This window comes from Antennarius striatus, chromosome 4 (assembly GCF_040054535.1).
Source record: "Antennarius striatus isolate MH-2024 chromosome 4, ASM4005453v1, whole genome shotgun sequence".
In the NCBI taxonomy this organism is placed as follows: domain Eukaryota; kingdom Metazoa; phylum Chordata; class Actinopteri; order Lophiiformes; family Antennariidae; genus Antennarius; species Antennarius striatus.
Genome location: NC_090779.1, coordinates 14,801,894 through 14,824,000, shown reverse-complemented (window position 1 = coordinate 14,824,000; position 22,107 = coordinate 14,801,894). Strand labels below are relative to the sequence as shown.

The 22,107-nt window shown below is 39.8% G+C and overlaps 1 protein-coding gene across 2 annotated transcripts in view; it reads right to left on the bottom strand.

The window, feature by feature from the left end:
• abcc8 (ATP-binding cassette, sub-family C (CFTR/MRP), member 8) overlaps positions 1-21,692 on the bottom strand; it is a 44,905-nt gene extending 23,213 nt beyond the window's left edge. For both annotated transcript variants that reach the window (XM_068313256.1, XM_068313257.1), the window contains exons 1-13: positions 21,568-21,692; positions 18,136-18,298; positions 15,612-15,753; positions 13,865-13,986; positions 12,664-12,830; positions 11,528-11,770; positions 9,091-9,279; positions 6,313-6,477; positions 6,062-6,217; positions 2,919-3,053; positions 2,116-2,278; positions 1,389-1,429; positions 898-1,043 (exon numbers count right to left, since the gene is read on the bottom strand). In XM_068313256.1, the coding sequence (XP_068169357.1) occupies positions 898-1,043; positions 1,389-1,429; positions 2,116-2,278; positions 2,919-3,053; positions 6,062-6,217; positions 6,313-6,477; positions 9,091-9,279; positions 11,528-11,770; positions 12,664-12,830; positions 13,865-13,986; positions 15,612-15,753; positions 18,136-18,298; positions 21,568-21,588 (1,853 nt within the window). In that variant the 5' untranslated portion in view covers positions 21,589-21,692. The remainder of the gene's footprint in view (positions 1-897; positions 1,044-1,388; positions 1,430-2,115; positions 2,279-2,918; positions 3,054-6,061; positions 6,218-6,312; positions 6,478-9,090; positions 9,280-11,527; positions 11,771-12,663; positions 12,831-13,864; positions 13,987-15,611; positions 15,754-18,135; positions 18,299-21,567) is intronic.
• Between the last annotated feature and the right edge of the window lie 415 nt (positions 21,693-22,107).

Here is a 22,107-nt window from a genome sequence, read left to right as displayed (position 1 = left end):
ATGAAGCAAACCAACAGCTCCCATTGTTTTCATGTTAAGGGTTCTGCTGCTTGACTTGAGCCAAGAGACGTTCTTGAAAACCTTCAGGGCTGTAAACTGTCTCACAGTTTAATTGTCTGAGTATAATTATGTATCTACAGACCATAATTTACTGCAAGCAAAGCGATCCGTCATTATTAACAGAAGAGACTTTTCTTTTCGATGTTCTGATGAAAGTTTATAATAATTTACTATACAGTGTCCTGCTCTCACTGTCGAGTGGTCCAGCTTTTATTTCAAGATTTTCAAGATTTGGAGGAGGTTCAATGATCATCTATGTTTGTTTTGATGAAATATTGTTCAACAATTTATCCTGGACTAACAAATAAATGTATATTTACAGGTGGATCAGGGGTACAGATGCAGATGCTGTTTGTCATTTTATCCAGTGCAGCATTATCTTCTTTTAACAAGAAGGTAAAAAACAAACACTTTTCTGCATAGCTAATCCACAGCGACCCACCACAGTGCTCAATCTAACGTAGAAATCAGAAAGTGTCCCAATCCAGAACCAGAGAGAAGCAGAGTAAAGATACTTCAATTATAATGATACTAATTATAAGTGAATAGCTGAGAGAGACAGAGACAGAGAGAGAGAGATTCTGTAGCAGTTTGGATCAAGAAAAATGAAAAATGTACTGATTCATTAATCATGGAGATAATAAATAGGAACAGTATCCTGGGACTGGACTCCAGTGTCCTGGAACACCAGAGTAATAGTAAAGCGCTCTGCTACATGAACAAAGGCTGCTCCAACGATGCAGCTAAAAGGTCAACCACATTATCAAACTGTATTCATTTTCTTTTCTCTCCTCAATATCCACAGTTTCTCTGTTTATATTTGTTTGATTCTCTCACCTAACAAGAGCCTTGACAGTGGAGCGCACCACGCTGGACAGCAGGAAGAGGGGAGTGACCAGGATGTGAAACAGGGACAGAGAGGCAAAGGCCACAGCTGGAGACAGATCAGCGTCCTCAGAGATGTGGACATGAACCACAAATGTCTGCAGGATGAGAAGGAGAGCAAAGTGACCCAAGGTCAGTCTCATAAACATGGATTTAGACCTTCAAACCTGGGAGCTGGTAGCATTTATTTGACTGACAGTCAAATTCCATAGCAGAAAAGAATAAGTTATTTTGAAGCTGCCAAGCTTTTGGTGGACTATTATTTTTGTAGTTTTTTTTTTCATGTGTCCTTGGGGTCAGTTTGACCTTAAAGCGTACAACCATGAAAGACTTCTATAAATACAGGAAGGTTTTTGGTGCTGCTCTGTCTTTTACTAAAGACAACAGGATGAACTAATAATTAGACACACGTGAATTAAAGGTGAATCAAAAGGCACGCTCACCGTTAACACAGCTGCAATGGGAATAGCTGCATTCATGAAAACTGAAAGCAGAAAAGAAAGACAGGGAAATTTGAAGGCATTTCTCAAAACTGTGAACATAAAAAAAAATATTTTATCCATGTCAGCTCACAGACATTCTGCCAAAACTACAATAATTTGGTTTTCATGGTTACAAATTGGGTATAAATGCATTATAGTAGTAGGTATCATTATTAGAATTGATTTCTAGTGTTCACCAGTTGAGCACTGAAGTGGTACATTTTGGTTTCTGTGGTTATGAGTTGAATTTTCTTTTATTCTTTGAGTGGGATGTGGTTCAGAGAAAGGTTTCTGGAGCATAACTGAAAATCTTGTCTCATATACATTTATTTACATATCTCCTGTGTACCTGGAGAAATATTTATTCATCAACTCATCGTTTTTCATTTCATCTTGAAATTTTGACCTACTATCTGTTAATTTAAGAGTATGGGAAAAGGTAATATATCTGTGGGAAAGTGTGTAATGGTGATACTACGTAGTGATGTCAAAGGTACTGTAAATAGAAAGTGCAAAACTTCCTGTTAGGCCTGCCTGAAACCTGAGTTACATCCTCTTATAATTATACACATGTATTATATGATCAATTTGAGTGTAGCTGTTTAGTTCAATCAAGATAAGCTTAGTTATTTGTCTTTGTTTGTCAGTCAACAAATACTGTATCTGTCCACAAAACACAGTATCTCACTGGATATGGACGTGTAAAGAGCGAAGGCCTGCAGACTAGTGAGCTCTTTGCCTCTGGTCTCCTCCACGCTGTCACAGAAGATGCGCTCCCAGGCGTACAGCTTCAGCAGCTTGATGCCCCTCAGCAGCTCATTTGTCTTCTTTAGACGTTCACTTGAGTATTCCTGCCAGTGGAAAGGAATACATTTCCGTAATCTGACGCATGAAGGATGTGCACGCTACAAGAGGCACAGCAGACGTTGATTTGACAGTCATGACTTCTACTTCCTGTGTTCAATAAAAACCCTGTCCCACAGTCAAGAGTTTAATTGATAAAGTAAATGTAAGCTTTAGAAGCATTTGATGTGAGTAACATAAGAAAGCTACATGACAGACATCAGTATACCCAGGTTATGTCCATTACCTGGTGACAAAGTCCTGAATGATCTCCATAGAACAGAGACAGCAGACTCACATTTTGACTTAACAATCTTTGATGTTTCTGTATTACTTAAAAATTAAAGATTCCTAAGATTAAACAGAATATAATACAATAATAAAGTAAAAAGGCTTGAAGCTGTAAAAAAGTAAACCAAAGTCTTTTAGATTTTATAAGATTTTTACCTCATGACAATTACTTAAGTCGTTCGAATTTATTCATTAAATTGCACAAATTTCTATCAAGGAAAATTTATCTGAACTGATAACGATGGTTATAGCAGAGTAAAGACAGAAGAATTATGACAACTGAAGGATTGTTCACATTATACCAGAACTAGATAAAACAGTCATGAACAGTACTGTATCGTCAGCAAACATGCTCACCAGAGTGCTTTTTTGTGTTTGGGACAGCTTTGTGGCCACAAAGTATTGTACAGGAGCTAACACAGCAATGACGGTCGCTCCAATCAAGGCACTGATTCCCAAGAGGTAGTAGAGCAGGATCACTCCTACAATAATCTGTTAAACAAAGACATAGAGACAAGACAAAGGCCATGTGAAAATTAAAATGAGAAATTCAAAGATTCTAGAGAGGCGTTCTTCAGAAATATAACACTCTCTCTTTTGTTAATCACCTTGTGAAAGACATTGATCTTGAGCATAATAAAGACATCATCATTATGAAATGCTATGTCCGGAACATACAGTGTAAATTTAAAAAAATTTTTTTAACATTTTATATACTGACTTTAATTCCCACAGGGGAATTAGCGGCCTCCTTTCTGAAACACGCTATGTCTGCCCAGCTCCACTCCAGCCTCCCACCATCCTGACTGGATACACATATCCCAGGAGGCACAAACAGACTGAAATGGATGAGACCTTTCCCACCATCTCCTCCATCTGTCAGTGAATAATGTTCACCACAGGTGGGTCATGGGTAAAACATTTCATTTCCTTTGCGAGAACGCTATTCTAAAGCAACACCTTTTAAGTGCCTCATTGGTGTGACTCACAGTAACCATGGTGATTGCAAAGGAGGGTCAAGGAGCCACCAAACCGAATACTGTTGATGTTTTATGTTACACTTGACAGATTTAAAAAATGCATCTCAGAATTTGCTTGGGTGATTACTGTTGTGTGGAATCATATGCATGTATTTTGTAGCATGTAAACATTCCATTATCTTAATATAATCAGAAAAAAAGAAAGAAACAAAGGGACAAATCAAAACACTCCAATAATGTAAGTACCATTAAGTACCATTATTATGTTGAATGACACAACAAGTGTGCAATCAGTAATCAGAGTGAAGGGGTTCACGCGTGTGGTGGTCCGCCCCAGCCCCAGCACACCGATGGTGTAACCATTTGGCCCAGTTGTGGCAGGTTATTTTACTTTTAAATCTTAGTAAATCTTTTTCCTGAGGGGACCACAAATATATCTTCCACATTTCATGCAGCTTCTTCAGGGTCCTGGTGTTGAGCAAGACGATTCCTATCTAAAGGTAAGTCAAAAGCATGATGTAAAAGAAACCAAAATTAAAAACACAGCACACAAGAAAAAGACTCCATCGTCATTCTTGGTTAACTTCAAAACTCCAGTATCACATTTCACAGATAAGAGGAAGCAAATATTAAGCAGTGGATTAGTTCACCGTTTGGAGCAGACAGATGGGCACAGGGGGAGAATACCAATGCAGTCAGTAATTATTCATAATTACAATCCTTTCCTATTTGTGCTCAAAGTTTCTGTCAATATTGTCATCGCCTACTGTTTCTTTTTCAATAAATTTCATTTAAATAAATTTACTTCATTTTTTCAGTGTTATTTATTAACAGCTCCTGGATGTGCTAATAATTAGAAATCAGGAAGATGCCAATGCTGAGACGAGGTATCAGCATTTTCCCTTTCCTTTCCCTTGACAGGAAGACAAGGAGGAAAACAAAGAAAATATTCTCCTTCCAATCTGTCTTGTGTCTCCAGAGTGAGGTTATGTGATCTAATCTCCAGCTCACCCTCATCGCCTCCTCTCCTCTTCCTCACCTGCAAGCGGTTGCCTCATCGACCACAGCTGATCCTCACAGTATTACCCCCTCTGTTTGTCAGATTGTCATTTAACCCACTGGTAACACGATTTGACTCATCCATTCATCCACCCATCCATGCATCCGTCCGTCCATCCATCCATCCATCCATCCATCCATCCATCCATCCATCCATCCATCCATCCATCCATCCATCCATCCATCCATTTTGTTGAAGACAAGAAGACCATAATCATCTCGTCTTCTGTTTGCAGGTCATGGGTGTTCCCAGAACCTATCCCAGCTGGCTGCAGGTGAGAGGCGGGGTACCCCCCCAGACACATTGGCACCACATCACAGATCCACATAAAAGAAAAACAACCACTCATGTTCACTGTCACACCTACAGGCAATTTAGATTGATTCACCTAAGCTGCATGTTTCTGGAGGTGGAAGGAATCCAGAGAACCAGGTCATAAAAAATTATGAAATTTTTTTCAAGCTCGAAGGCTTAATCTATATGACAACAAAGATCCCACGATGACAGCATAATGGATTTCACAGTCACTAATAGTACAGGAGGATTACAAGGCATGAAGGTCACCAGCTTTCTATCAGCTGCATACGTGTTCAGTAAACTCCCACCAGGGCTCTGACAGCCATCATCCTCACACCTCTGGAGAACATCCGTTCTTGTCCACATGAATACAAAGTGAGCATTTCCCTTTGACATGGGTTTTTATTCTTATTTTTACTATCTATTCTTTATTACATTCTCACTCATATTCTTGTTATACTTATCATTCTAGTTTTTATTGTTGTTATTGCTCTTATTTTTTTTCTTATTCTCATTCTCTTTTTCATTTTCATTCCGGTTCTTGTGGTCATTAAACTAAGCTAACTGCACTGAAAAGATGTAAAATCCCAGCCTGCTGCATTCAGTGAAGAACACTTCAAACTCTATCCCCCATAGGCAGAACTTCCATACAGGTGACTAGTAAACACTACATCAACATCTGGTGGAGGATCCTAAAACTGTTCTGACAAATAGATAGTAGAACAAGGAGTCTAAGTAAACTGGTTGTGATAAGCACAGACAACATCACAGGCATTTGGTGTATTAGTAGTGCATTAATGGTTCTGTGTTCATCCGAATCTGAAGGTGGACATAAACCATCCATCCTCTACCCACCTGAAGACAAGATTTTCTCTGGTTTAAAGGTCTGCACCTCTAGCTCTACCTGTAGATTAAAATGCCTTTAGAAAGTGTAAAGCAACTAAAGATTTTAATGTCCTATCTTTATTTATTGTGCTATACCAAGTGAAGACATGATAAAATCCTGGTATTGTAAATGGTCAGGCTCAGGTCCAGGCTGTTGTATTACTGCATGTTGTTATCAAAAGATGAACATAGAGGCAGAAGTATACATTTAAAACTTCCAGGTGTCGTGCCTTCATGGTGGAAGTCTGATGGCATTCATACACAAATATTTTTCTTACCTGTACTGGCATCGCCCACAGGTTGGGACACAAGAAGAAGAACCACATCAGCTGGTTGGTATCTATGGCAACCAGGTTGCAGATCTGACCGACAGTTAACTCTCCCATGGACAGATTGGAGGTGCAGAGACGCATTATCTTGTTGTAGATTTTTGTCTAGGGTAAGCGCAACACCAATTAGATCCATGTAGGCCTCAGTAGAGATTAAACTCTGATGAGTCACAGAAATTTCTTGTAATAATATTCAGTACCTGTATGGCTCCTCGCAGGTTGATGCCTGTTTCAATGGCCACATAGTAAGAGGCCTGGAGGAATGTCCTCTGTAGGAGCAGGGCGAAGAAGAGCAGTACAGCTAACACATAAGCATTCTCCAGAAACTCTTTGGATGAAATGAAATAGATTCCCAGCAAAGTCATCTAGGAGGACAGACAGATAGGGAGATAGAGTTAGTGAGGAAGAGTATCGACCAGTTTATCACCGTTACCTCTGCAAGGTCAGTCACACAGGATTGGATTTGACTCAAAGGTTTTTCTCTGTAATCAGTTGCAAAAGAAGCTCTTTTTGCTGGAGGGAACAGCATCCACTAAAAATGCATCAGTCCAACTTCCCAGCAGAATGCTACTGCATGTGAAACTCAATCAAGATGTTAGACACCAAAGAAGACTCATAGGATTCACTTCCAGTAACATGCGTCTCCCTCAAAATTAAATTGCTTTTGCTTTACAAGTAATTACAAACATGTTTTAATACTTTCACCCAACCATGACATTTATTTTAACTCTTTCTCACGCATCTCACTCCTGATCCCATCTATGAGGCTGTTCAAATAGCAGACCTACTTTCAGTCTTCAATTCAAAATTACACACTGACAAAGACATTTGCTTTGGGAACTGTTCTTTCCACCTTTTTTAAAATTCATTAACCACCAGCCTCATATCAATGTAATTGTCAAAGAATAAATTAAAGAGTCATGCTCATAGGTGATTGCCTGGTGACTTCCTGATATGGCAACCTTCCCTGTGTAGAATTTCAGACATGGAGACAGCACCAGCGGCAGTAAGTCTCATAAATATTTGATGAGAACTAAATTGGACCAGGTGGACCGGGGAGAGGGGCATCACAAAAAGACTCATAAAATTGCGACCTTTGAGAGGAACCCATGTGATATTGCTCTATCCTGCCTGGTGAAGCCATGTTTGTGTGTTTCTTTAACAACTCATCTGGATTCACAAATTCAAGCAATGCAGGTGTGAACATATTTTTGTAGACAGCTCTATTGTTCCTGCAGTCACAGAGAAAGGTGTTAGTGGTGCGTGAAAACCATGGTGAAAACAGCAAAGATATGATATTATGATACTAGAGGTAAATGTTATTCCTGCAAAAGCTACATAAGCAATATAATAGAAGTCAGTCAGTCAGTCATCCTCAGATTACCACCGCTATATCCGGCGCAGCGGGTCACGAGTAGCCGGAGCCTATCTCGGCGGCATAGGGCGTGAGGCGGGGGACACTCCGGGCACGATGCCAGTGCACCGCGGAGCAGCAATATAATTGATATAATATAATTTAATTTAATATAACATAATTTAATATAATACAGTGGTACCTCTACTTACTAAATTTTCTACTGACAAAATTTCTCAGCAGGAAATTATTACCTCTAGTTACGAAAGAAATTTCAACTTACGAAAGGTAAAAATACAGTATGGGCTGATAGTCGCAGCTCCCACAGGTTCCTGAATGCAACACAGCTGCTCTGCCATACCATTGGCTAAGAGGGACCTCTGTGTGGAGCTAGATAGGTGTTTATGCAGGGTCCTCGTCATTTGGGTCTCGACCCATGACGTGTTCTGATAGTCTTATGTAAATATATTAACTTTTAGAGTATTCACTATGGACCCCAAGAAAGTGAGGGAGAAAAGGCGAAGAAAAGATTTTTCTGACCATACAAAAAATGCAAGAGATAATAGAAAAGCATGAAAAAGGGATGCGTTTGGTTGATCTTGCCAAAGAATATGGCCATAATGCATCCACAATCGCCACGTTATTAAAACAAAAGGAAGTTTAAGAAGTTTAAGGCATTGCATGGGTGGTCGGAGAAGTTCAAAAGGGGGATTGCAATTCACTCTGTTGTTCGACATCGTGAGATAGGAGCGCATAAACCAAAGAGGGCAAAAAACAATGAGGGACAGCAGTTAAAAGGTAAACATCTTTTTTATTCTTTACTCTATTCTTTTTTACATTTTGCGCAATTCTCATTTATTGTGTAATAATATAATCGTAACATGTATTTGTTACGTGTTTTGATGCATTTTTATGCTTTATAAAACATTTATGTCGGAATTTTTGGGGGTTTGGAACGGATTAGGGCATTTGCATGGAAAACGCATCTCTAAACGCATCTCTACTTACGCGTCTCTACTTACGTCTACTTCGTAATTAGAGGTACCACTGTATAATATAATATAATATAATATAATATAATATAATATAATATAATATAATATAATATAATATAATATAATATAATATAATATAATATAATATAATATAAAGAATCTGAGGAGTTTATTACTGAATACTTGCAATAAAATATTCAGGCATTCTAAAACTGAATTTTAGGGTATGCTAATTTGAGAATGCAAAACTGGAGAGAATAAAAAAAAGATGGTTGTTTTCACCTGTTTCCATTGATGCCATTGTAATAATTTGTTCAGCACTCTAAACTAAAACATTTTTCAACGGCATGCAATATGTGACATATATGCAGTGTCTTTATTATTGTATATTTATTGATTTACGAGTTACAACAAATCACTGGAGATACAGAAATCAGTTTTGAATGTCAGCCCATCAAAGAAGAAATTATTAGAATTTCTTTGGATTAGTTAACTGAGAATTTACTCATTAAACAGTGACTTTTTATTACTATTATTTAAGAATGACATTAAACGTAGTGAAGACAGCAAAGTTCATGTTGACCACTTGAGCACAATGCCATAAACACACATAACACACATCCTCTCACCGGCTGGTGAATGGAGCGGTTGTCTTTGCTGATGTGATGGACGATTCCAGAGATGCAGAGAGGCCCGGCGAAGCCCAGCAGGTCTGCCAGGAAACGGAAAGTGATGCTGAGGATGAGGGGCCTGCCAAAGGCCTTCCTCATGGCCTGCCAGATCCACTTTGGGCCCTGGGTAGCTGTGCCCTGAGGCCTCTGAAACATTAAAAAGATGAAAGAGGCGCAAATTAATCAGCAAACAGAACAATCTTATTATTTAAAATCAAAATTATACAAACAAATAGCCGTCAATTTTTTAAGTTGGGATAGTGAAGGGCTTAATTCACACATTAGGGACATTCTTTTTGCTGTGGATTTGAAATAAGTTAGGGGTTAGGGTTAGCCTATTAGCCTGCTAACCTGTTAGCAGAGTAAAAAGAAGTTATTGTTGAAACAAAAAAAAAGTTTCAGTTTTTTCCAAACTAATTGTCAAAAACATCTTCAGATGATAAACACTTTTTAGAGTTAAATAAATTGTCGTGACAGAATTAAGAGCTGATGTTTGGTTTACTGAGTCACGCAGAGATGAAGGGAGGCAAACAGAACTGTCATGGTGCAATAAACACTCTCAGAGCGTGTCTGCATCTGTGTGCGTGTGTGTGTCTGTGTGTGTGTGTGTGGCTCTGAGAACATACGTGCTCATTATCATGCATCATTATTAAACCTAAGCCTTGATTGTAAACATGACGACACACACATTTCCTTTCTACCTCATGCACAAACAAAACAGGAGGTTGTTCCATTCTCACACACACAGAGTGAAACCAGCTTCCCATGAATCGCAGTCATTTCACCCCCGCAGGGGTCAGGATGTCACCTCGTTCACAGTAGAATGGGAATGACCCGGTGGCTCCAGGCTTCTTTTATATGCCCCCCTCCCCCCCACCTCTCCACTGGGATTTCTCAGTCCCTCTCATCCCTCATTCTCTCTGGAAGGAAGTTGGGTTTCGTTCACACCGGACGCACACGCAGCACTGACGAATCTATGTGACCTTCCAAACACTGGAAAACACTGACCCTGTCGAGGGGGCCCTTCATCCCCGAGTCCGGGCACGTGCGAGTGATGGAGGAAGAAGGAACAGCGATACGCAGTGAGGAAGCAGTCAGAGAGGAGGGAGTGAAGCTGATTCTTTACTTAACTGTGACTCTACATTTTCATAAAGATACAATTATCACATAATTTAGACCATCTTTATACAAGTTGTGATTAGCTGTACTGCAATTAAGAAACGTTCTGAGCCAAGAGCCGTTTATGTTAACTAAATCTAGAAGAAAGCCACCACCTCAAAGATTAAAAAATATGGCATAATATCATTGGATAGGACTTTCCAATTGAAAACTGAATTTGTAGCACTAAACATTGACGGGAGATAATGAAAGAGGAGGTTTGAGCATCGTTACATGTGCGTAACGTTACAGTCAGTGTTTAGTACTGACTCATCCACGGTGACGTCTGAGCTCAGTTTACTGGTCCCAGTTCACCTTTGACTCATGACCAGATCAACATTTATATGAGAACAGCTGCATCAAGAAAAGAACAAATGAGACACACACACACACACACACACACACACACACACACACACACACACACACACACGCACGCACACGCACACACACACACACAAACATACAGTATATGCACATATATATGAATCTATGTATATGTGTATACAAATGTTTATACATATATATTTGTATATATGCAAATGTACATGTACAGTATATACAAATATAAACACCTGTATGTATATACATTTGTATATACATTTATATTTGATTTAAGAGATTGATGGTAAATACTGTAAATACTATATTCATGTCTATACATACACACATACATGTATTATACAAACGCACACACGCATACACATACACACACAAACATACACAAACAAACATGAGAACACACACATGCACACACATTTACACACACACCATCTTGTCTTTAGCTGCTTTTCCACCTTGCGGGTCACGGGGGTTGGAACCTATCCCAGCTTGCTACGGGCCAGAGGCGGGGTACACTTTGAAAGCATTGTCAGCACGATGCGGGACCACACAAAACCCAAATAACCACTCACGCACACACTAATTCCTACCGACAATTTGACATCACTGATTTACCTAAATTGCATATTTTTGCAGGTTGGAGGAAGCCAGAGAACCCGAAGAGAACCCGTGCACAGAACTCATGAGGAGGACACACACACCCAGAACCTACTTGCCGTGAGGTAACAGCACTACCCACTGTGCTGCCCACTTATTTATTTGTTGCTCCCAAACTTTTTTACATTGACGTGCTTGAATTAATGCTCCATGTGAGCTGTGTCTTTAAAAGTATTTCAAACTGATTGACGATTATTCAAGGATTCCCACCGAGACGGCCGTCATCTGATCTACTCACCTTCTGGTCTTCAAAAGCCTTGCGTAGCTTCACGTAGTTGGTGAGCGCTCTCATTGCGATAGGCAGTTTGCCGATGACCTTGAGGTCAATGGGTCGTCTGTGAGCGGAGGTAATGAAGGTGTTCATCCACCAGTAGGTGGCTTTGGACAGCAGGTTGACGAAGGGTTGCAGAAAGCGAACTCCAAGATCCTGAAGGTCCTCCGGTGGCTTCACCTCCGTCGGGTCGGCAAAACACACGTAGCGCTGCAAAGCAAAGGTGAGAGGCAGAGAGGAGTTAAATTCAGTACTTTTCAACTCTGTCACGCACAATGATGCAAGTTTCAATTAATCTGCACAGAAGAAGTAGCTAATTTGAAACCACATCAATGGAATAGAATAATTTTCATCCTGCAAGATAGACAGTGATACAATAACAGTACAATACAATACAGTCGAACACACTCGTAATAATAGGCTTAATAGCTGCCAAAAGATAACTGTCTCTGTTCTATGAAAATTAAAGGTTATCTGATATCACTATGGCAACATGTGAACCTTACAGCCCATCTTGAGGATGTTCTACTTCCACAACAATAAGACTGGAAAGTTTGAAAATTAGTAAAAAGAAATCAGTAGATCAGATTATATTAGATTAGTTTAGATTAGCCTCTTCTCTTCTACTTTACTCTATTCTATTCTATTCTAAATTATTATATTTATGAGCCAGACAGCTTCTCTCATTTTTTATTTTATTTTACTGTCATGAAGCTGGGCTATTCTATAATTTATACTTTAATAAGGATAAGTACTATAAGTTTATTTTAATATTTTTCTCACTTAAGAAGCCAGCAGAATAAGTCAGAAGTTTCAAACACAGGAAGAGTTGTTCCGTGTGATTTCATCAATTTCTCAACAAACTGATGCTATCGTTCAAAACACTGATAACCAAAGGTGCCGTCACCTCCGTCACAACACAAACCTGACTCTATGAAATGACTCAACATGTGCGAGAGAGAAAAAGGAATAAAGTAAGTAGAGCATCACTGGCTCCAAACTGAGGGAAGCTTTTATGATTAATGATTGCTAATCTAAAAAGAACAAAATGTGACTGAGGCTAAAAACCATGCTTGCACACTCATGACAACGCAGACACACACCCTGCCCCGGATGACGTTGATTTCCACAGCTAAAAGGAGTCCATACAGCAGCACCAGTAGTCCGGTGATGCAGTAGCGTAGCTGCCTGGGGCCGATGCCGTGCTCTGTGTACTTGGCAAACTTGATAGTCTTCATGATGAAGGCCAGCACCCAGTAGATGAGCAGGGCTGGGATTTAGCAGTGGTCAGAGAAAGACAGGAAATCACTGGACAAGTCAATGTGATGAATAAACAACTGACGCGCATTGGAGAGTTAAAAATAAATATATGTCTCCAATATTAAACACAGTATATCCAGACTTTTGTGTTTCACATTAATCAAAGTTGATAAAGTGACATTAACACTGTTTTCTTCTATGCAAGCATAATTTCAGACCTTTTAATTATCGATTATGTGTTCCCTCTTCATCCTACATGCCTTCCTCTTTTCATTTTTTTTAAACTGAATTAAAATAATTAATTCCATCTTCTCCTTCACAACCCAACAACTGTCTTAAAAGGAAGATATATTTAATCTAGCAAACAGCAGGTAGGGTAACTGTCTTTTTGTTTACTTCACAAAAATGTTATCACAACGAGAGTGCAGTGCAACAAGTAGTTGGAGGCCAGATTTAAGAGATTGATGGTGAAAATACTAACTAAACATTAAGAAATGTCCATGTGAGATTACGCTACTGAGCTATAAGACCATCCACTCTGCCGCAGATGTATTTGTGTTTGTGCAATAATGAACCCAGCGCTGCTTCCCTCAGGAGACTGATGATATGAAGACCTAGAGGTGGCCCAGTAATATGAAGGAGAGCAACAAGATCTGAACACATATGAGTTAAAGATGCATTAAAGCAGCAGCAAACATGGGTGTTATTACAGAGAGTAATGGACTAAAGTGAAGGGTGATGTTGATATTAGGAGTTAAGAGTAAACAATATTGTTTTAATATACTGGATCACATATTGGGCTTCCGTGTGTGGTGGGTCTTGCATGAATCTCATCATACAAATTATGTAGAAGTTAGAAAACATTTTTTAATTTCCCCTACCCTGCAGTGGAAAAGAATATATAATAAAAATATCACCAAAATGTAATGACCATTGACCATCAAAATCCACTGACAGCGATTTGTGTAATCCTGCTGACAGACAGACAAGCAGCAAATCTGTTAACTCCTTAGTGTCAAGAAGAGCGGAGAACAAATACTATACCTAAAAGAAGTTTGGGGAAGTTGGAGGTCTCGATGTTATGATAGTAGATTATAGAAGTGATGCCAGCCATGAATGCCAGACCTGCAGGCATGTACAGGTGGAGGTGGAGAGACTGGCTGAACCTGCAAAAGAACATCACAGAGAGAGGGAGGAGGAGGAGGAGGAAGAACAAACGAGTGATCCACCTGGAATGCTCTGAAAGTCTCAAAGGAATCATGAAGTTTGGAACATGTGACCACATGCATGTCACCATGTATGACATCATACATTGTATATGTCCTGTATATACATGTAATACATGTAGGGATTGATACGGTGCATATGGTGCAAAAACAGTCATTGGTTTGCTGATAATAATCTTCAGTTGGACAAATATCTCACACACGAGTTCATGTTGAAGGTAGTGAAAATTTTTTCGTTTCCCAGATCGTTCCTGGAATAGTATCTTTACCTAATAGAAGGACGGACAACAAAAACCCCAAAATGCTTCCAGCCTATTGTCATTAAGATGTGCACACTCACAAGCTGACAGACTGAGGAAGCAACAACCACCACAAGCTCTTCAACAAGTTCTGGGGTCAGTGGTAAAGCCCAGGAACGACAAGCAGACGGATGGAGTGCTCTATTGACTTCAGGAAAAATTACTCAGAAGCTGTTACACACTCCACTCCTCATAAAGAGCTCGTAAACAGAGATCATGTGTGTTTACTTGAGCCTGAAATAGAGCACGACATTAGACAAGGAGAGAGATGCATCCTGTGTCTGGCTGTGATGTATGTTGAGTCACACAACATACCCACACACACACACACACACACACACACACACACACACACACACACGCAGAAACACACACACTGCTGCTGGTTGTGTCTAAATGATGTGATCACATCAACACTGCTCATTTTTTTGTGGTAATGAGATCCGTCAATAGGAGCAGGAGGAGGTTATATGATTGTTGTGGTATGTTTCTTAATTTGTCCTTTTGTTTATTTGTTTGTTGGTTGTCTCCATAGGTCCACAAGCTGTCAGCTTGGATTCATGATGAAATTGTGTATACTGTAGGTGTGAACTTTGTGGGGAGTTTTAATTCTTAAGTGGTTTTAGAACAGTCTTCTGGTTTCTTCAACATTATTACTTATGTTCTTGTTTGTTTGGTTGTTTGTTTGTTTGTTTGTTTGTTTGCTTGTTGTTGTCATATTGTTTGTCAATATGATAAAAATGACCAACCAATCAAAACAAAAAAGCTCCTATTATGGAAAATCTTATTTCTTTAGTTTTTTATTGTTAATATCTCTCATGAATACAGGTGACGGTGTATTCTTTGAATACTACGCCATACATTGATCAATTGAAGGTTATGAGTTATCCATGCCTGTGCATTATTAGTTTGACATTATTATTATTATTATTATTATTATTATTATTATTATTATTATTATTATTATTAATATTATTATTATTATTATTATTCATGATCTTGTCTTCCATTTCGCTTCTCAGGATTCTTTCAGGCAAACAGACACACAAGCCAACATAAATTATCACGTAACCTCCGCCAACAGTTACTGGCAGAGGCTAAAAACTGCTCATTATCTCAGTGTTGTTGATCATAAATAAAAGGATGTCTGTGCTGTGATGTTATAAACAATATTTTATAATGAAGGAAAATCGGTTCCTTTTTGCACCAATCATTAGTAAAGCTGACGGTGACATCATCAGTGTCAGGAGTGCTTGACAAACATACCCATCAGAGACAATGCCTTCTGCTATCTCACAGACGAGGATGAAGAGCAGGATGAAGGTGAGCAGCCAGCGCAGGTTGTGACCTGGGAAGTGCAGCCAGGTGCTGTGGTGGATGTGGACCTTTGAGCTCTGGCTGCCCCAGCCTCAAATAGAACACCAGACAAAAGATTCATCAGACTTTAAACACACAATCAGGTGCACTTAACGCTTCACAGAACAAAGGCTCAGCGAATCTTCTCTAGACACACGACGTTATGAATGACAATGTTGAATCTTTCTATTCCCAGTGCAACATGGAACATCATGACAAGATGATCTTAGCTACTCAACGAGGCGAAGAGACAGAAGGTGAAGGAACATCTACTGGGGTAGTGATTCAGAGGTCAGGAGTCTTGTCGTTTTATCACTTTAATCACTGAAGAAAGGACTAGAGCAGCCACGGAGACTCTGTTGGCCTGAGTCCATTACTCCCGTCTTGTCCAAGTCATCAAATTGCAGTTCATATCTTTAAAGGGAATCACTGCTATCATAGAACAAATCTTTGCTAGTAAAAACTATGTTGACGCCTGTGCTTTCAACCTCTGAGCAGCTGGCAGTTTATTTCTCTGAAGTGTTGCTGCTTCACAAATACAAAGACACACTGAATTTCCTCCCTCTGTTCAGTTCAGTTCCTTTTTCAGCACATTCAAACATGCACAAATTCATATCGTTGGCTCAATGAATTGTGCAATACTTTATAGCTAATAATATTGTCCTGTATGTAAATATACTCTTCTCTGTTATAATCATGGAGAGAGTAATTATTATGATTAAACATAAAGATCTGATAGTTTCCTCTGTCATGTGACAGTAAATGAAGCATCTTTGGGTTTTGGACTTCTGGTTGGAAACATAGCACATTCAAACAGGTCTGAACATAAAAAATAAGAGTTTTAACTGAGATAAAACCAGCTTCAAGTGGAGGAAAAGTGGTCTTAAGAAGGTTTGTGTATGCGCATGGATACACAACATCCTCTTACAGTGATGGCTCTAATGTGACACTGAAGTCTTGAGCCAGTATGCTAAAAAGCAAAACATGCCAGCGGGGCAGAATACATTTCACTCACTGCATCCTCGCTTAAGAGGTTTTGTCAGATGTCTCCACTTGGACAGAAAGCTTTTATAACCCTGATGTTAGTCTCTGGGAGAGAAAATCACTGCAGGTTCAAACCTTTTCTTTTAATTAGTGGTTTAGCATTTATTTACTATTAATGTAAATTCATTTAATGGCACTGTTACAAAAAATTAATATTATCAAAATGCATGGTTCCTGAAAAGAATAAATAATTTTAATATGCTGATATTGAGCAGGTATAATGACAAATAACAAATGTGGCCCGCCACATCATTTTATGTGATCCGCAAGAGCTAAAAGGTCAGAATGTCCAAAAATAAATAGATCAAAAAAGTGTGCTTTGACCAAAACTACATTTCACACAATGCAGTAATGAAGTCCGTTTTAATTCTTGTCAAAGACATTTTGAACAAAGTTAATGTCCTAACTTGTGTTTGATGTTATTTTTCTTTATTCACTTGAATATTTTAGTCCTTCATTGATGAGGTTCTGTGGGTTTAATAACCTGACAAATTAAAAGGATTTATGTTATAAAAGAGAAACTAACAAACATATTTTCTGTTCAACTGTATTGTTTGTGATTTGAATAGGTAATAAATTGATCTACTGATGTTTAATAGAAAATCTTATTCCACACAAACAACAAAACACAAAGAAAAAATGGACACGTATTAAACATATAAATACAAAGAAGCATGCAGTGAGATGTGCTCAAAGCCAAACACAGTGGATTGCTTATTGAATAAAATTAATCATGTATGATTCTACAGTCCCAACAGGCTGTGTGAAACAACAAAATGTTATCTTATTGACAAACAGGAACAAAACAGCATATAATGAGACCAGATGATGTGTGACTGTAGCAGAGGAGACTGTGCAGTGCTGATGATGACACTAATAGCATGGACAGCAGCCAAGAACAGGAGTAAAGGAGGTGTAACCCAATGCCTGAATGTTGGCATCTGCCCCTGTACAGTGTAGTTCAGATGGGGTGCATTTGTTTGTAAAAAACGTGCAGGTGTAAAAAATGTAAGTGTAGTATTGACCATATTCATGGGATAATATCTCCACTGATGGTTATGCAACAACCAACACCTACAGAGAGTCCGTTTTGATCAGGGAATGAAAAGACCAAGCTTATAAAAATGTTTAAGCGTGTTAAAGTGTGTACTTAAGACAAGATATGCTTTTACTAGTAATTATAGAAATGCTAGTTAGTTTGATGAAGTGAATCATGCAGACCTTCATGTTTCACATAAAAATGCATACGACAGCAAAAGTGAGAAAGATGATGAATATTTCATGTGTGTGTGTGTGTGTGTGTGTACGAGTGTGTGCATAAGTGTGCATGTGTAAGTGTGTAAGGAGATGTGTGAAGAAACTGTGGACCTCACCTCCCAGTGACACTTACCAATAAAGAGGATGGGAAAGGTGATGAAGAGGAGGAAGACATGTGGCACCACATTGAGTGCATCCAGGAAACAGCCGTTGTTTAGAACACCCCCATCTACATTGTAGGCCGCCGAGTTATTCTCGTTCCCGCAGAACGCCAAGGACATGGTGGAACTGGAACTCTGCAGGGAACCAGCCAGAGGAGGAAAAAGTGGAAGAGGAGGAGGAGGAGGAGGAGGAGGAGGAGGAGGGCCAGAGACAAGCGAAGAGAATGTTTAAATTGACCCTCTCAGAGCATGTTGTGTTTTCAAAAGGAATGCTGATGGCATCCCTGGCAGATCCCAGTAATTCCTAAAGTGATGTCCTTCCTGCTCCTTCTCGAATCCCAAATATCAGCTGCAATGACAGACAGGAGACAGGGGGAGGGACAGCAAGGGAGGAGCGGTCCAAAGACAGTCACAGTCCCATGCAGCAGCAGCAGCAGCTCCCTCTCTTTTCCAGCCGTTTAAGCAGCTTTGCCGGCCACACTGCTAAGAAATATCTGCATCCCATCCGTCTGCCGTCCTCGGACATCCTCTAAAAATATGGAGCCTCACTCGTGCACAACAGCACTGCCCACCTCCCGTGGAACAGCTTCAGTCCTGCTCACACAGACGTGCACAAACATGCAGCAGCGGCATTCTGCAGTGCACCTGCTATTCCTGTCTGTAGCTGATGAGAGCTCAAAGTCGACCTTGGAAGAGAGAGCAGAGTGTGCAGGAAAGCACGAGGAAAGAGCTACAGAGCCACTAGAGGTGGTTGGGTGGGTGCGGGTTGGGAGTGGGGAGTGGGGAGTGTGGGGGGGGGGGCAGGAGGGAGGAATTAATTATGAAAGGAGGACAGGAAAGAGACAAGTTTACAGCTATTGAATGAAAACTGCAAACAACACAATCTGTGACACATGATTCATGAGCAGGCACTCTAATCCAAATCCCAGCATCACATTTTCAGCAGTTACATAAGTCTATGTTGCACCAATAATAGCACCAAACAAGAAAGAGCAATGTGAGAACTCAGGTGACTGAAATAGGTTGTCACATACATATAAATATATAAAGTGGAGCCAATAAATATGAATGATTTCCCAGCAGGGATTCTCTGAGCATCTGGTCCTACTGGGAGAGATCCTGCTGCAGCCGCTGGCAGCTGATGTGATCAGAGGGATCATCACACAGACACACAGAACACAATCTGATCATCCTTAAACAAACAGCGACAGTTTCTTAGTGGTTGAATGTGTTTCATGTATTCTGTGACAGACTGATCTTCACATATATGACAGCGAGGAGATGAGCATCTTACATTCCTCTGCTCTTTTAGCAGGCATCAAATAACACCACATTCAACAGTTTCTACATAGTTGTTTCTGCTAATGAGCTTTCTGGAGGTTATGTGTTTATATATTTTTGTTTGCATAAAAGATATAATAGATTTTAATACATTTTCTGAGCAATTGTATCTGGAGCTAAGAAGAACTGATTTGGTTCTGAGGTAGACGAAGTACGAATGCAGATTCATTACCGATTCTTCATTTTCTTTCAACATTACAAGAACGTCTTTTTAACCATGGCCCAAATTCATTTAATTCAATTGAACCCTTATCTAAATTCCAGTGAGACGTGGCCCCATCACAATAGCTGCCCCCGGGGTTCTGGAATTAAAAATCGCTGTTCTCTCCTTCTTTAATAGATATTCAGTAAATTTCTCAGTTGTCCTTCTCTTGTATAATAAACCTTTATTATACAAGGCTTAAGTGGAAAAAACACCAGATAAAAAAAGAGGAGAACTAACAGCAGCCTTGTTTCTCATTAAATGTCTCCTTATGTGGAAAACCACACTGACACCAATTGTCAATAATCAATCAGAGGAAAAAAATGGTTATGAATACATTAAGAGAATAAGATTGATATTTCCACAGCTATTAATCCACTAATCAATATGACAGCACAGCAAGGTTGTGATATTAAGTAGGTTTAACATAATAAATTAGAATGGATTTCAGACATGCTGCCACCATCAATGCTTCCACCAAAGATAGACATTTAATCAAGCTCTTTGTGTGTAATATTATTTATTTATTACAGCTTATGGGATGAGGTCTAGCTCTGTGGAACCGACATCAGAGACCTGCCTTGTCCATCTCCTGGGGAGAGTTGAAGCATTAGTGAGTGTATGGAAGAGCAGCAGCCACTCAGACTATGTTCACACTAGGATTGACAGTGACCCAATTCTATTTTTTTTATCTGATATTTTTGCTTTGACTTGTTCCTATTCGTGTCTGCATGGAGGCTCACGTCCTGTGGTGATCCCAGACCAGGAAAACAATCTGAGCAAAGAGAGAAGATGAGCAGCACGTAAATGTTTGTTTGGGGGTGTTGTTGTCGTGGTTTCGAGCCTCTTCATGGGTATTATACTTGCACAGTGCGTGAGTGTGTGTGTTTATATCGGTGCTTCATCAGTGTGAACTCATCTGTACCTTGGTGACACAATCACAACAAGAATACCAAGGAGCAATGGAACACGTCAAAGATACGGCAGCTCATTTCAACTAAACAAAACACTAACATTGTGACACATCAGTCAGTGCTCACACTTTTTTTTTTGTTGTCGTGGTAACTATAGTGTGATGATAGCCTTTAGTCTTGCAGTAACAGACTGAAAGAAGCTTTGTTCATCTATTCAATTTGATCCTTGGTTGACTTCGCCCACCATTAATGACAGCTGTTAAATAATGTACAGGCGTGTGTGTGTGTGTGTGTGTGTGTGTGTGTGTGTGTGTGTGTGTGTGTGTGTGTGTGTGTGTGTGTGTGTGTGTGTGTGTGTGTGTGTGTGTGTGTACAGTCGGTACAGTCGGTACAGTCAGTCACATGAGCAGGGATCAGATCCCTATCAGATTTAGGACCATGTGTGAACGTGGATCAAATCCGAATTGATAATCCTTGCTTTGTTCAGTTATTCTGATTAAACGCATCTGAGACACATGAATCCGATTCGTGGACCTGTTGCTTTCCTAAAGGTTTAGTTTAACACAGCTGAAGCAGCAAAAATGAGAACAATTCCGTCTAGTATGATGTGGGAGTGGAGTCAGGAGGGGGATAATGAATTGGGTATTACTTTATGTGATTTGTTTTGCTCTCTCTGTGGAACTGTTACTGTTCTGCCACAATGAAGTTGTTCCAACAACAAACCAATAAAACCAATAAACGGTCTGAATAATTCACCCTGTGATGTATGACCCACTACCCACTACCCACAGCCACGGGGAGGCGAGGAAATTACATTACATTACTATGTTCCTACTGGATATTCATATATTATGCATTTGCAGCTGCAGAAACACTGCATGTTCCTGAAATACTACCAGACCAATGAAGAGTATCGACCAGTGATCAGCCAACCAGCAGCAACTTACCGGTTTATATCGTGAGATCATGATGCCTGACTCCCAGAACTCTCCTCAGGACCGTCACTTTGGCGCTAAATAATTTTTTTTAAAGGGTAACAGCGTCGGACTTCTCAGTCTATCGCGTTGTGCTGTCCCACTTTGTTCCACGTCGCCCCTCAGGAGGAGGTTTTAAACGGGTGGGAGGAGGGGAGCTGTCCACGGTGCTGAGGATGAAGAAGATGAAGGCTGATCTCCCAGCCGAGGCCGTTCTGGTTGTGAACCGAACGCCAGGTCCAGGATTCGGGTGGGGGTAGGGGGGGGGGTGTCAGTCCACATCGCATTGATCGACGCGATGCCATCACGATGGAGCGTGGATCACCGCACGGAGCGCTTATGTAACAGAGACGCAGCACAGCAGAGCAGCGTTACATGAAGGGCTGCTAGACACATCTGTACTATTTTTATTATTATTATTATTATTATTATTATTATTATTATTATTATTGGAGATTAAAATGATTGATTTACCACAGTGAAGTCTGAATATGTCTGATCCCCTTCCGTCTA